We start from the raw sequence: 15,863 nt of genomic DNA, 5'->3' as shown, positions 1-15,863 counted from the left end.
GCCATTAATTACTTATCCTTCTAATTGGAAGGCATTTCTTCAATGCTTATATAATGGAGTGCCCAATTTTGGTTCCTGCCTTACCAGCTCCAGCTCCTGCATTGATTAGAAAATATATTGATGATAAGGCTAAATTAATTAATGTTTTGATGACCAGATGTGAAGGCTGGAGAACCGTCTGGATTCAGGGTGAAACAAAATGTCTTATCTGAGCAACTTACAAGAGTTGGAATTCTAGACAAAGCAGAAGAAGCAATAAAATGCTAAGAATGCAGCATCCTACCGTGGTGCGGATGTTCTTAGCACGTTCAGCATAGGTCAAGGTGCTGCGTGACTCCTCAAAAGCACTACTTGCGGGGCTGATGTGAGCAATCATGACAGTACGGCTGTTCCCACCTAGAGAATCCTGGAAATAGAAACCACAGGACTGAATATATACTGTTTGCCAGGAAGCCATACTAGACTTTCATCCGCAATCAGAACTCTGTCTGCAGAAAAGGAGGAACCATATATACCCAGATACAACATGATGATTCTAAATCCAAGCTCTATTACAAAAACTGATCTGACTAGCCAGGCACCTTCCTTCAAGCCCAATCCCATCTTCAGCGGACATTTTTAAAGCTAGGTTTGCTTAGGGAACCACACTCTTCATACTAGGTATTTGAATATTCAGCTTTCACCTATGGACTTTTTGGGAGTGTGGATCGAGAAATATAAAAGCTTTAACTTGAACTCTTAAGTTTTAGCCATAGTTACCAGTATCTGCTTGGAACTCTCCAAGGTCCTGAAACTGTAGCTTGACCCATCGTATCTGTACTGCACAATAGGTAAGCGTGAACATTGCCTTGTCTTACACAGGTCCACTAGATCAACTCTTATCTCTTCCCCATCTCCCTCAGTTAGTTTAAATTATTCTTGCAACACATGTTTCCTTTTCTCTGTTCTACCTCAGAAGAAAGCAGGCTGTACCAAACTTATGACCAAACAAAATAAACCAGATTGCTATTTTGTTCATTGGAACTTTTTAAAAAATATTTCTTTTCCTTTATTTTAGCTACATGACACTTTAATGAGGAACAATATTATTTATTTAACAACATTTTTTAAAAAAATACCATCTATACAAAAAATACTGATGAGTAACTACATAAAAAATAAGAGCAATACCACATAATACATAAGATAATATAATAATAATGCAGATTCATCAGCAACTCTACACTCAAATGATGCATATTTCTCTCATTGGAACATTTCATTCATCTTTTAGGGGAAATACAATTAAGCACATATTGATACAACAACAGTACCCCACAAAACTCTTTTCATATTCGGGTTTTGCCTATATTGAACAATACATAGCTTCAATTTAGGCTAGTTACACTCGTGCATTATTTGCCAAACCTGCAACGGCACAGCCTACCTTTAGAAGGCGAGTAAGCTTGCTGTCCCGGTAATTAACATATTTGACGCCTGTCCTGTCGCTGAGAGCATTGATGCAATTGCCAAGAGCCAGCAGAGACCGGTTGATGTGAGCGCCCTCCTTCATACGCTGCCCACGATTCTGCGTCTATGAAGGTGGGAAAAGTAGAATTGACATCAGAATGAAATTGGTGTTCCAACACAGACCACTCTTGAGGCAAGCCCTATTTTTTTGAGATATAATTCTGAGGTCAGATTGAAATATATTTTCTCTGTCATCATTCTTCTGGCACTAACATTTAAGCAGCTTTCACCAAAGGGAAAAAAAATGATGTTATCTGGAGTAAAATTAAGTTCCTGATTTAAGACAAAATATGGTGAGCCATAGAGGACATTGAAGTAAAATGGTCTTGATCCAAATATTGGATGGATACTATATCACTAATGACATTCCTATAAAGCTCTATGATTCTTTTAATTGACTAATAGTGGTGGCACAGTGGTTAGAATGCAGTATTGCAGGCTAACTCTGTCGATTGCCAGGGGTTCTCTCCTGGCTCAGCATTTCCATCCTCCTGAAGTGGGTAAAATGAGGACCCAGATTGTTGAGGGCAATATACTGATTCTGTAACCTGCTTAGAGAGAGCTGTAAAGCACTGTGAAGTGGTATATTGCTAGTGCTATGCTTGCATATAGGAAGCCTGTGTTCACTGAAGAGAGACATGAATATTCTACCAAGTTCTCTGTCACAATACAGTTCTCAGTCCCAATACAGTTTCATTAGTATTTCTCATTTCAAACTGATCATTTAGAGGTGTCATTAAAAAGATAAAGGTTTCCCTCACACATATGTGTTAGTCGTTCCCAACTCTAGGGGGCAGTGCTCATCTCCATTTCAAAGCCAAAGAGCCAGCACTGTCTGAAGACATCTCTGTGGTCATGTAGCCAGTATGACTAAATGCCGAAGGTGCATGGAACGCTGTTACCATCCCACCAAAGGTGGTTCCTATTTTTACATGCTTTGAAACTGCTAGGTTGGCAGAAGCTGGGACAAGTAACGGGAACTCACTCCGTTATGCAGCACTAGAGATTCGAACCGCTGAATCAATAATAATATCGCACTTATAGGACTTAAAGCAAAGTAATCATATAAACCCACCCCCCAAATGGGAAATTAGCCAGTTTCCAGTTTGCCATTGCAAAGGCTGTTTCAATACTGAGGTTTCATCACCAAGCGCTTCCTATCTCACTGCTTCCCTAATCTCCCTCTTTTTCTCCATAGGAGTGTTTTCATTTTTGAGGTGACTGGTCTTTTCTCCTCCACATCCATACCTGAGAAGCCCGCTCTGAGCCTGCTAAGTCAATCATGAAGAGTCGGCCTATGCGCACCTCCTGCATAATATTTTTGATGCGGCTCTTCTGGCGCACGGTGACCTGCAGCACTGCATGGGAACGTGAGGATGTTCGGTTGGCTGCTGTCGGCTCCTGTGTCCGTTGCTTATTGCCCTTCATCAACAACTGCATTATCTACATGAAGAAGAAGAATGCAAGTCTGACTAAAACTGTTTGGTGTAGGTTAAGAAAGTTGATGTGCCTCCAGTAAGCATCAGGGGGAGGAACAGAGCAAAAGGGCAGGTTTAGTATAGTCTTCAAACTTTCTAAGCACATGGACAAAAGCCAAAGAGTCAGACATATTATTGGGTGTTCTTTGGGAATATGCATTTTACTTCTGAAATTTTTATCATACCTTAGTATCTCACAGCATATTATTTTCCAGTGAAATGACAAACCTATATAGTCTCCTGTCTTCTCTGCTTTCCAGAAAGATCATCTATCTTTTTTAACCTTACTGGATTTACTGCAACAGATTTTACCCTGGTAGCAATAGTTATGTAAAGGGACAATTCTGAAACACCTTTTCCCTTTCCTCAGTGAGGGCAGGATATGGGCTAGCGTATTGAAGACCTGATAATGGAAAGTAGGTATTTGTGGGCATTGATTAGGCTTTAGTCAGCAAAAGGCCTTCTATCTCTAATAACTTTTCAAGCCAAAGTGACTTCTATCTATAACTGGGAGCTATGGGTGGAGAAAGACAAACACACGTCACCACCAGGAAAATACAAAAGGGAACTTTGAGTCCCAGAATGGGGATTTTTATGGAAGTTCATTGGGATTCAAAGTAGAAGAAAATGGACAACTGAGCAAGCTAAGCTATGCAGAAGAGCCACAGACACAGAATAGCATAGATGGAAGGGACCTTGGAGGTCTTCTAGTCCACCCCTTGCTCAAGCAGGAGACCCTATACTGTTCTGGACAAATGGCTGTTCAATATCTTAAAAAGGTCCAGTGATGGAGCATCCACAACTTCTGAATGCAAGCCTTCCCACTGGCTAATTGTTCTCACTGTTAGGAAATTTCGCCTTAGTTCTAGGTTGCTTCTATCCTTGATTAGTTTCCATCCATTGTTTCTTGTCCTGCCTTCAGGTGCTTTGGAGAATAGCTTGACACCCCTCTTTTTTGTGGCAGCCCCTCAAATATTGGAACACGGCTATCATGTCTCCCCTAGTCCTTCTTTTCACTAGACTAGACATACCCAATTCCTATAACTGTTCTTCATATGTTTTATCCTCTAGTCCCCTAATCATCTTTGTTGCTCTTCTCTGCAATCTTTCCAGAGTGTTAACATCTGTTTTATATTATGGTGGCCAAAACTGGATGCAGTGTTCCAAGTGTGGCCTTACTAAGGCTTTATAAGGCTTTTTTTATTAATTGCTAAGAGAGCAACTTCAATATGTTTCTCCCAAAAGCCCGTTGCAATGAAGTGAATACTAACTAAACAAATCTGGTCTACAATGCCCATTATTTTTAGTTCAAACGGCTTGGGGAAGGTTGCCCAAAACAATCTTCTTTAACTGAAGAGAAGCTAAGTTACGGGATTTATAGCAGTGTTTTTTGTAACTAAATCAGTTAAAGCTGCACATTTGCTTGGGGTTACTACTTGTGAGATGGACTTTTAAACAAGCAAAAATCACACTTTGGCTGTCTGTTCTTTGAAATGTCTGTGCTACCAGTTGCTAGGGAATACTGGTCTGCTTTTAATTCCTTTCCCTAATATACAGTGAAAAAGATTGGATTTCTTGTTCCACCTCAATTGCATTTCTTCTTCTGCCTCCAAACACAAAGAAGAAGCCCAGTCATATTCCCCAGCTAAAAACGTGTCTTATATCCCACTAAGTGACAAAAAACAACAACAAGTGAAGTTCCCAACTCTAGTCACAGAGATATAGTATGAGAATTAAAAAGGGAAAGGAAAGAAGAGGTTTTGATTTTATTTGTGGGACATTAAACAGAATGCTTTCCGGGGATTCTGGGTTGACAATGTCCTCCAAAGACGAGTCAAGGAGTCACAGTCATTGTGAGAAACAAAAAAACTGGGTTAGGAACTGTTACTATAACCAAATTTGCCAGTTGTTTAAACCAAATGGACTGATACAGATTTTCAATCAGAACAGACTAGCTTAACCATGGTGACAAAACCATGGTAGTCTCTTGAACAAAGTTAAAGTAATAATTAGAATTACTATCTTGTAAGACTCCATTTGACAACAATGATTTTTTTCTTAACCTTTGCAGGGTTTATGAGTCACAGTGTGCAGTGGTTAGAGTGCAGTACTGCAGGCTACTTCTGCTGATTGCTGCCTGCAATTTGGCAGTTCGAATCTCACCAGGCTCAAGACTGACTCAGCCTCCCATCCTTTGAGGTGAGTAAAATGAGTACCCAGATTGTTGGGGGCAATATGCTGACTCTGTAAACCACTTAGAGAGGGCTGTAAAGCACTGTAAAGCGGTATATAAGTTTAAGTGCTATCGCTATTATTCCAGTTCACCTCCTTAGCATTGATGGTTGAGACTTCTGTGATTCCGGCCACTTGGATGAAACCTTTAGCATCCTCACGCAGATCCAGGTAGCCCAAGGAAGGGTTCAGGAGGTCTCGGATCATCTCATTGTAAATCTAATTAAAAGAAAAAGAGAAAAATATCCATGGTAAGGGCTGGGGAATTATAAGCAGCTTGGAAAAAAATTATATACTGGTAGACTTCAGAATAGATAGAAATTGGTTCCTTGGTCGCTGCCTTCTTAGATGCATCCTTCTCTTCTCAAAGATGGGGGGAAACACTTTGTTGGCGGTGAAGGGAAGAGCTCAAAATGTCAGTGCTTAAACACTCTATGAAGCAAAATCACAGAATAGAAGCATCTCCACATTCAGGTTCCATATCCTAGTACCAAACATCTGGAATCCCATCAACAATAGCTTACTGCCGTGATGGCAAACCTCTAGCATGCATGCCACAGGTGGCACGCAGCACCCTCTCTGTGGACACGTGGGCCACTACTCCAGTTCAGCTATGCTGCACATGCTCTTGCGCCTCCTGCTGGCCAGCTGGTCTTCGGGTCTCTGCTGCGCAGGCATGGGGAATGGGGCTGCATGAACATGTGCAGGGGGCGTGCATGTCCATGCATGAGGGGTGGGGCGCATATACAGGGGTCACGTGGGCTTTGCATTTGGGGGGTTCGGGCATGCACCCATGCATTCACATGCACGCACACTTTGGGCACTCGATCCAGAAAAGGTTAGCCATCACTGGCTTACTGGATCAGAGAGATTAGCTGGCAATCAGGCAGCACCACCATTACTTCTTCTGTGCATTGAATGCAGCCTGGATTTGGTATCTGAAATGCTGCTGAAAATGCTGAATACAGGTCACAATCTAAATCACATCGTCAACTAGATTCAATGTGGTGCAGACATGTGTAAACACAAGAAAGTTGATTCAAGAGAGAAGAAGATAGAAAAGACTGGATTTCCAAAGTATAGTGGAAGCAAAATGGAAGGATGATCACTCCCCTTTCAAACATTTGAGCAGACTTGAGGAGAAGGAGAAAGAATCCTTCATTCCTTCAGGAAAGTCTTCTTGTGCTCAGGGTTTTCTTCCAGCCACTACTTCTTGCCTTTCCTGTTTTGTTGCTGAGTGCTGCTTGTTCCAGGCTGCTAATGTGAGTCAATATTATACTAGCATGAGTCCTAATGGGTTGCTATGGAAATTATCTCCACATACCATATGTATACATCAGCCATAAAGGCGGAAAGGCTGGAGAGGACAGGATATATTGGACAAAGAAAACAAAAATGGCAGGGTCCCTTATAACCTTTCATCATTCAGGAAAAACAGAAGGAAATACGCACCACTTAATGTGAAATAAATATGAATTCAATACATGCCTGGCACACTAGCTACTGGGATGTCGCTTGGTATACATGTCCCTTTGTATACAGGTAGTCTTCAACTTATGGCTGCAATTGGGACCAGAATTTATGTTGCTAAGGAAGGCAGGTATTAAGTAAGTCGCACCAGATTGCACAAAAATTAATGGTAAAGTCCTCAAACTTAGGAGCATGTTAAAAACATGCACAAAATTAACAGAAATTGGGAAATCAAACACGGCATAAGTAAAGGATTGTCTCTCTGTTCCTTGGGAAGATAACTGAGCAGTTTCAGACTTTCTTATCATTCATTCATTCATTCATTCATTTTCCTTTCTGACCCCTTCAAAGTGACCTACCTCCAGATAAGACATGAACACTTCATACTCCATGTCATTGCTGGTCTCCTCAATCGCATGGAAGAGGTCATTGAGTGTCTGGACATAAATGCCAGGCTCATGATCAGTGCCAAGCATGGTGTAGGTCTTTCCACAGCCTGAGATGCAAGGAAAGAGATGAGAAAAGAGATGGTTGATAAAATGGGGGAACATTTCTATTCTGGGATGATCCAAAACTATCATTATATTTTCTTTGAAAGGAGTCTTGCATTCTTTTTTAGTTTTTATAAATTCTGTCTTTATTATTTTTATAAATTATTCAAGACGGTGAACATACTTAATACTCCTTCCTCCTCCTGTTTCCCCCTCAACAACAATCTATGAGGTAAGTTGGGCTAAGAGAGCTTTCATGCCTAAGAGGGGACTAAAACTCACAGTTTCCCGATTTCTAGCCTGGCGCTTTACCTACTACAGTAGCTGCTAAAAATGTGTTTTCTGAGGTAGGCCAATCTATGCATGAAGGTATGGAACAGAATAAAGGTTAAATGAACAAATGACTTTGTTTATGAACAGACATTTATATCTTTGTCTTTCCAGTTATCCTGCAATTAATCAACTAGGGAGTTCAATTTTCAAACAATTTTGAGTTATCACTGTAGCACACAAACCAATTAAAGACCTCCAAAACATCCTAAGTAAACCAAAAGACCCAGCAGCCCTAGGAAAAAATCCAGGAATCATCTATAATAGCGGTATCCAACCTTCCTGGACCAATAGTGGTGGCAGCAGCAGCGGTGGGGGGGGGGGCGTGTTTTAGCGCAGGTGTCTGCCACTTGTGCAAGTGGCATTTTGCATGCTCACCCGCTGCTTGCATGCCCCAGTTCCCAGCAGGCCGCAGACCAGTACCAGTCCATAGACCAGGGGTTGGGGATCCCTGATCTCCAATATACAGGACTGTAACAGCCACTACATTAGACAAACAGGCAGAAGACTAGCAGAACGCATCCATGACTACCAACTAGTAGTCAGAAGATATGGTGAAAATTCCTTAATTTCACAACACATGGACAGACTTAACCATAGTTTCAACTGGGAAATCATGAGCATCCTAGATCAAACCAAATCCAAAAACTCTAGAGAATTCCTGGAAGTCTGGTACTCAGACAAATTGTCCATCAAGTTACATAGAGATAAATAATATCTATGTGCCATTCAAAAATGACAAAAAAGCTAAAAAGGAAACAAAAAGACCAAAACACCTCACCAGAACCAACACCTCACCAGAACCAACACCTAGATGAACAGAGATTAACACCAAGAGTAACGATTGACTAACAATTAAGAAGCAAAGAATACACCAATCAAGGAACTACCAACTCAGACAAATGTTAATCATAAGCAAATAGTCCAATTAAGGAACCACCAATACCACTCTCGCTGACAGTAACAGACAGTGGTGGGATTCAGCCAGTTCGCACCTATTCGGGAGAACCGGTTGTTAACTTTCTATGCAGCTCAGAGAACCGGTTGTTGGAAGAAATCTCCTTTTGTTTTTTCCACACTTTACAGGGCTAATCCTATAAGGAAGGCAGGAAGGAAACATTCTGGTGTTGTTTTTAGCCTAATCTTTATTGCCCTGTTTACAGAAGTCCTCATTGCATTGTAACAGCTAAGGCGAAGCGCCCACAAAGTGAGTGACGTTGAGTTGGCTATGCCCATCCAGTAACATGACCACCGAGCCACACCCACCCAGCTGGTCATTAGGACTGAGAACCGGTTGCTAAATTATTTGAATCCCACCACTGGTAACAGAGCAAGCTACCTGTATATAAAATGAGAACAAACTTCACTCTCTACTAGTACTGATGATGTTACCTTGTTTGGAAATGAAACATCTGCAAAAAAACAACTGAGCTGATAGAGCACCAAGGACCCCACAGTTCAACCCTGAACTACAAACATTCTCTTCTATGAATACTGGGGTATGCATGCCTGAAAAAAGCCACAAGTTAAACACTTGGTCCAAATATGTTTTCTTTTTGGCCCTCTTCTATTTCCCATGCAAAGAATATTGCTCTGCATTCATCACCACAGAGGAAGCAGCATTTCTCAGCTGAGTCCAATTGCTTCCAGGACTACACAGTCTATGCTTGCAAGACTACAACAGCCCACAGCTATAGCAACCAGAGCTTGGTTGTTACCAACTCACTGGAAAATGAAATAAGACATCTTCAATCAGAACTGAGCCCATGTGTTTTACCTGTTGGGCCATAGGCAAAAATGGTTGCATTGTATCCAGAGATGATCCCTTCTATGAGTCCTTTAGTGGTGGCACGATAGACCATTTCCTACAGGGAGAGATGAAGAGGTATGAATAGATGAAAAACATGAAATAACTTACTTTTAGGGAAGAAATAATTCCCCTAAAGAAAAAAGAATGGATGGCAAAGAACCTTATCAGAGGCATCTACAAAAGGGATAGGAAAAGTCAAGATGGCAGTTACAAGTGCACAGTTGAATACCTGTGTGTGAAATTGACACATGTATAATAGAGGTGAGGCTTCAACTGCACAGTCATGATTGCCAACTTGACTTTTTAAACTCTTTACTATGGATATCCTTGAACTTTATCTATTCCTCCTTTGCCAGCAGCTCTTCAGTTTGGCTTTGCTACTGCCTTGCTATCTGGCGTGCAATCTAAACAGTCTGCCCATGGATCATTGACTGAAGAAGCTGGAATGTATCTTGAGATGCAAATAAATAAATAGCACACAGAGCAACTACTTGGGACAGTCCCACATGTCAGATTTATTGTGTCGGGCTTGACAGTGGTTAAGCAGTCCAAAATGAACTAGATTTTTAGATCTGAAACAGCTGAGTTAAAACAAGTCAATCTACCCACATTTCCCTTTGGCTGGATAGGCAGTATGCTGAAACTCTGCTTCTGAGCTAAATCAATAAAATAAAAGGGACTTGATTCTTTCTCCCCCTTGGCACTTGTCGGCTCTTCTCCTCTTCAAGTTTCAAGTTTCAAGTTTAATTTTATTTATAGGCTGCCCAATCCCGGAGGACTCCGGGCGGCTTACAGCGAGGGGAGGAAAACAATAAAAGAAAATAAAAATAAAAATAGGCAAGTTAAAAACAACACAAATACATTCGCTTCAGTCGGGGCTGGACCTCAACAATGGGATCAACAGCCCCAGGTCTGCCGGAATAGCCAGGTCTTGACAGCTTTTCTGAAGGCCATGAGAGTGGGCGAGGTCCGGATTTCTGGGGGTAGTTCGTTCCAAAGGGTCGGAGCAGCCACAGAGAAGGCTCTCCTCCGGGGAGCCACCAGCCGACATTGTCTGGCTGACGGCATCTGAAGGAGGCCCACCCTGTGGGATCTTATCAGCCGTTGGGAGGAGTGTGGCAGTAAGTGGTCTCGCAGGTATGCTGGTCCTAAGCCATGCAGGGCTTTAAAGGTAATAACCAACACCTTGAATTGCGTCCAATAGGGTTAGGGTTAGGGTTAGACCGATAGGTAGCCAGTGCAGCTCACGGAGGATAGGTGTAACATGGGTGTACCTAGGTGTACCGCTTGTGCGGCTGCATTCTGGACTAGTTGCAGTCTCCGAACGCTTTTCAAGGATAGCCCCATGTAGAGCCTGTTGCAGTAATCCAGCCTTGAGGTGACTAGGGCATGAGTGACGGTCTGGAGTGCCTCCCGATCCAAGTAGGGCCGCAATTGATGCACCAGGCGAACCTGGGCAAATACCCCCCTGGTCACAGCCCCCCTGGTCACAGCCGACAGATGGTGTTCCAGTGTCAGCTGTGAATCCAGGAGGACCCCCAGATTGCGACCCCTCTCTGAGGGGTGTAAGTTTTCACCCCCCTAGGATCAAGGATGGACTGTCTGAACTATCCTTCTGGGGGAACATCCATAGCCACTCAGTCTCTTGAAATGCTCGTATCTCTTCTTTAACAAATTCTTGGTTTAAGAAACACGGCATGTTGATATTGGCTATATATACATCAACGCAAAGTGGCCCAGGATGACTCATAAAAGGAGAACCACATCTTCTCTTCAAAAACATTCTGAAAAACAATGACCAGTGGTTGCAAAAATATGTTCACCCAAAAGGCAAGAGATTTTTGGTTCTGTATTTCCAGTCATCTATATCTCACAAAGCGCTTCTTACTCTACTCCTTCTCTGCTCCCCTCTCTGATTCTCAGTCCATGAATAACACTTGGCAGAGGAGAAAAAGATCTCACTCAGAAGCTTCAGTTTCAGTCTATGTGCAAATTACTTCAAAATGGAGCTCACAGTTTGGCCTAGCTGTCCCACCAGATACTTATACCACCTCCTTTAATGCCTGCAGTAGCAGGCGTTAAAGCAATAAAGTTGAGCAAACGGAGTCCAAGACAGAATTAGGGTTAGGGCATCCTTTGCCTTGTTTTGTATGAATCCCCCCCCCTCGAAATATGAGATTAGAAAAAGAAGAGCTGTGTGAGAAACTATTTATGTGTTTTTCTTCTAGCAATGTCTGGATGTGCTTCTTCCCATCCCCACAACTGAGTGGGCCAAAGTAGATGGGACTCCCTAAATGTTTCTCAAAAAGAGAAGTGTGATTTGGCTGGAAATTAATAACCTCCCCACACAAAATAACAAGCATAAAAATCCACATATTGTAAGGGGGGGGGAATATGGCCCCTTTCTGACCTTTAACTTTAACTCCCAGAATTCCTGAGCATAGCTGGCTCAGGAATTCTGGGAGTTGAAATCCACAGGTCTTGAATTCGCTGAATTCGCTCTCTCTGTCAATCTGCTGCCACAAGTTCTTGGCCTCTTGACACTGCTTTTCATCTATATATTTTAAAAAGACTGGGTTAAAGAAAACCCTCTTCTGTTCTGAATGCCTGGGAGCAGGCCTCACCTGAGTAGCAGCAAAATCAAAGGCCACATCGAACAGATAGGATTTCTCTCGTGACCGGTTGGCACGGAGCACATCATCAGGATCATCCAATGGGTCCATTAGCACAATCATCTGCAGGAATGGATGGGGATTTTGATAAATTATGTTAGGTGTTTTTACTGAAGAGGCAGGAACAAATCTTAACAAGGAAGATAAAGAAATGAAGAGTATGCCAAGTATTTTTTTATCCAAGGGCAACATTTTGCAGTCACATCCCATTTTCAATTCCTTTTTCTTGCCCTTCTGTTGCAAGGGAGCAGCAGGTAAGATGCATGCCAGAACTCGCAAACAGCAGACAGGAATCAGGCAAAAACTTGGGACACCAAAGAGTAAAACGGAAGAAGATGTAATCACAGCGTTATTGCACAAGATAGGATGTTTGTTAATAAATTCTCTTCCACCTTTGTCCCTGGCCAAAGAGAACTGGCAGTATTTCAAAACTCTGCAAATTGGTTTACCACTAGAAAAGAGAAACAGAGAAACAAAGAAAGAGGCACATTATACTGGCAACAATGCTTCGATCATAGATCTGGATTTTATACTATATTCACCTCTGGCCTTATTTTAGAAAGATTCTGGGCAAAATGTTACCTTGCTTCAGGACTCGTTATATGTAACCATGAAATGTAATACCCTCAATTGCAAGATTTTCCCCTCAAGCTCAACGCTAGTTGCCTAGTAACTGGTTTGCTAGCTCAAAGGGAAGCAATTTAATGTACTTCAGTAATTATCCATCACCTATCACGTTGCTAGGGATTTATGAAAGGCATAATCCAAAACATATGGGGGGGCAAAACCTGCCTACCTTTATGTTAATTCCTTCTAATCCAATACTAAATATACCCTACTTTAGGAGTCTATATTTGTTCTTTAGACTTTATGATCTCAAGGTGAAACAAGCCAGTAACTTAAAAAGTAGAAATTGGAAAAAATGGCAGGGCAGAAAGGTTGCCAGGATTGTAATATGTGTTCCAAATGGTCTGGAGGTGCCACACGGTTATTTTATCTCTCATCATCTCAAAGGTATGTACAGGTACAGGTGGTCCTTGACTTATAACCACAATTGAGCCTGAAATTTCTGTTGCTAAGCAAGGCCATTGTTAAGTGAGTTGTGCCTCATTTTATGACCTTTTCACTACAGTTTATAACTCAGTAATAGTATCCTATTTTCTTCACTTAACGGTTCAGTAGCGGGAGTGTGCATGCATCTGGGCATGCACGGAACCTTCTGCGCATGTGCAGGTCCGTGATGATGTCATGGTGGGTGGGCGGAGCCTTGCACCACTGCCACTACTGGTTTGCCTGAACCAGTCTGAACTGGCAGAATACCATCTCTGTTATAACTACTATCTAGTTTTTAACTGTATCATGGTGAGTTGGCCACAATGGGTTGTCCTAGACTCATGGTGATCAAATGGGCAGAAACTGGGGAGGAGTTGGCAGATGGGGGGGGGAGTTGAAGGCAGTCCCTTGCCATGGAAAAACTGAGGCTTGAGGCTGGGAGGGGCCAAGTCAGAAATGGCTTGGGTTGGGGTGGGTCTTTGCCTACTGACCATGTGGGTTTTGTTCAATGATGGCAACAGTTACTGCCAGAACAGCTGTCCCTAAGCGAGGAATGTAATGCGATGTTTTGCTTAATGACCACTTCATTTAGCAACAGATTTGCTGGTCCCAGTTAAGAGTCATTAATTGAAGATTGCCCGTACTTCTAAGAGAAACTTTCTGAGTTCTTATAAAAGTAAAGGTTTTCCCCTGTCTAATCATTTGCGACTCTAGGGGGCGATGCTCATCTCTGTTTCCTAGCCAAGGGAGCCAGTGTTGCCTGAAGAAATCTCTGTGGTCATGTAGCCAGCATGACTACACGTCAAGGCACACAGAACATTGTTACCTTCCCACCAAGGAGCTCTGACAAGGAAGGGGAGCTCACCCCATAGCACAGTGCTCAGGCCTCAAACCGGGGCTGTCAGCTTTCCAGCTGACAAGCTCAATGTCTTTAGCCGCTGAGCCATTGTGACTCCTTGAGGTCATATAAATAGAGTAATCTTCATTTACCAACAGACTTGTTTAGCAACCATTTGTCGTTACAATGGTGATGAAAAAATAACTTTGCAGCCAGTTCTCGCATTTATGACCTTGGCAGGTCTGTAAAGCAATGGAAGGAGGAAGATCATAAGCACAGTCATGGTTTCTCTTAGCAACCACTTCACTTAACAACCAAATTGCTGGTCCCAATTATGGTTGATAAATGAGAATTATATTTATACTAAATAAAAATCAAACAAATCATACAGACGACAGTCAGTATGGTCTGGTGGTTAAGGCACTAGGCTAGAAAGAGGGAGATTGTGAGTTCAAGTCCCACTTTAGGCATGAAAGCTTGCTGGGTGACTTTGGGCCAGTTAGTCTCTCAGCCCAAAGCTCAAAATGAGAACCTAGCTTCAATGCAAACTTTGATATTAAGTTAATTTGGGAATGTGAATGTCATTGCAGCTATATAACTTACATCCCCTCCAGTAACTACCCGTATTTTCTTTGTCTTTCTTCCTGACGTCATCCCACAAGGTATAAAGGCTATTAATAGCCAGGCAAACGGCTCATGGATCTCTTGGGTACTCAGTCTGTGGCTGTGAATTGGCTTATATCTAATTAGACAGCCTAGCTATAATAGGGGAAGGTGTGCTGGGAAATACTCGGAGGGAGGGAGGTCAAGTAACTGGAAGCTGGGATGATATTCCATTGCACCTTAGAACTATGGGTAATGTTGAAGATGCTTATCCTCAGTTCAAGGACAGATCAGGTCTCAGATGAGATTATTTTGATTGCGGTGTGTTAACATCCACCCCTTATCATAGACAGATCACTATTTCTTTTATCCAGAGTTCTCTGTACCTGTTCCTCACTTCAGGGAGGAAGGATCTAAGCTACTCCAGGTGTTTGATAGATCCAGTAACGTTTCAGAGGGGCATTATTGCTGAATCTCTGGCACAAGAACTTAGCTGCAGCTTGCAATGAGTATGTAATGAGGCCTTATATTGGATCACACCTGTAGAGATTCTCGGTGATCATGGATCCTAGCTAGCCCCCTGATTTATGAACATCTGGGAGATGATGTGATAGACATCTAGAACAATGCTGGAGAAAAACAGAGTGAAATCAACGGATCATATTTGTGATGATAAGAATGCTTGCTTTTCTGCTTATTGCACCCACAGAAAAAATAGCCAGAGGCCTTGTTCCTTCTGTTTAAGGAGTAACAAGACAAATTACTCACAGAATTGCTGTGAAAGTTATTCTAGGTTTCTATTGGACAAAATCACCCAGTTTCACTTCGAGTTTAACTTGGTTGGGCACGCTCTAGCTCATTATCTAGGAAGGGTTTGATCTGATTGAGCTGGAAGAAGTAGCATAGAGTCCTTGTTCTTGTGAGCGTAGCCACCTGTGTTCCCCAGAATGTTGTATGAAGTTGCGTCCAAGTAGTAGTCAATGCCTTTTTGTGGGAGAGAGTAGTTCTACTTGCCTGGAAGAAAGTGGTGGATTTCCTTCTCTAGAAACCATTCTTGGACCTGACAGTATTGAACAACTTTTTGTCCAGCTCCAACTGGAGATGGTGGTAAGTGCTCTGTTTTATATGGTCCTGGATGACACAGGTATCTAGACGCTTTTCAATTAGGGTTCAGTTTTGGTTATAGCATTGAGATAGCATTTGTCAGCCTTTGAAGAGATTGGGATGAAGATGGTATGTCCAATCCTGGCCTTCCTGAATTTAACTTTTGTAATATTGACCATGGTATCCTTCTGGATTGATTTCAACGGTTGGAAGTGGGGAGTATTATTCTGCAGTGGTTCTTTTTTCTCCGTAGCTGGTTCCAATCACTGTTAA

At 42.2% G+C, this 15,863-nt stretch overlaps 1 protein-coding gene across 1 annotated transcript in view; it reads right to left on the bottom strand.

Moving 5' to 3' along the window:
* The window catches only part of KIF19 (kinesin family member 19), a 44,382-nt gene that overhangs the window by 16,174 nt on the left and 12,345 nt on the right, over positions 1-15,863 (bottom strand). Inside the window, exons 3-9 of the mRNA XM_032208725.1 lie at positions 11,945-12,055; positions 9,288-9,375; positions 7,049-7,185; positions 5,313-5,438; positions 2,758-2,952; positions 1,427-1,573; positions 284-406 (exon numbers count right to left, since the gene is read on the bottom strand). Coding sequence (XP_032064616.1) covers positions 284-406; positions 1,427-1,573; positions 2,758-2,952; positions 5,313-5,438; positions 7,049-7,185; positions 9,288-9,375; positions 11,945-12,055 — 927 coding nt within the window. The remainder of the gene's footprint in view (positions 1-283; positions 407-1,426; positions 1,574-2,757; positions 2,953-5,312; positions 5,439-7,048; positions 7,186-9,287; positions 9,376-11,944; positions 12,056-15,863) is intronic.

The sequence above is a fragment of the Thamnophis elegans genome, chromosome 2, assembly GCF_009769535.1.
Source record: "Thamnophis elegans isolate rThaEle1 chromosome 2, rThaEle1.pri, whole genome shotgun sequence".
Classification (NCBI taxonomy): Eukaryota; Metazoa; Chordata; class Lepidosauria; order Squamata; family Colubridae; genus Thamnophis; species Thamnophis elegans.
The sequence above is the reverse complement of the archived record's forward strand: the minus strand, read 5'-3'. Positions and strand labels throughout refer to the sequence as shown.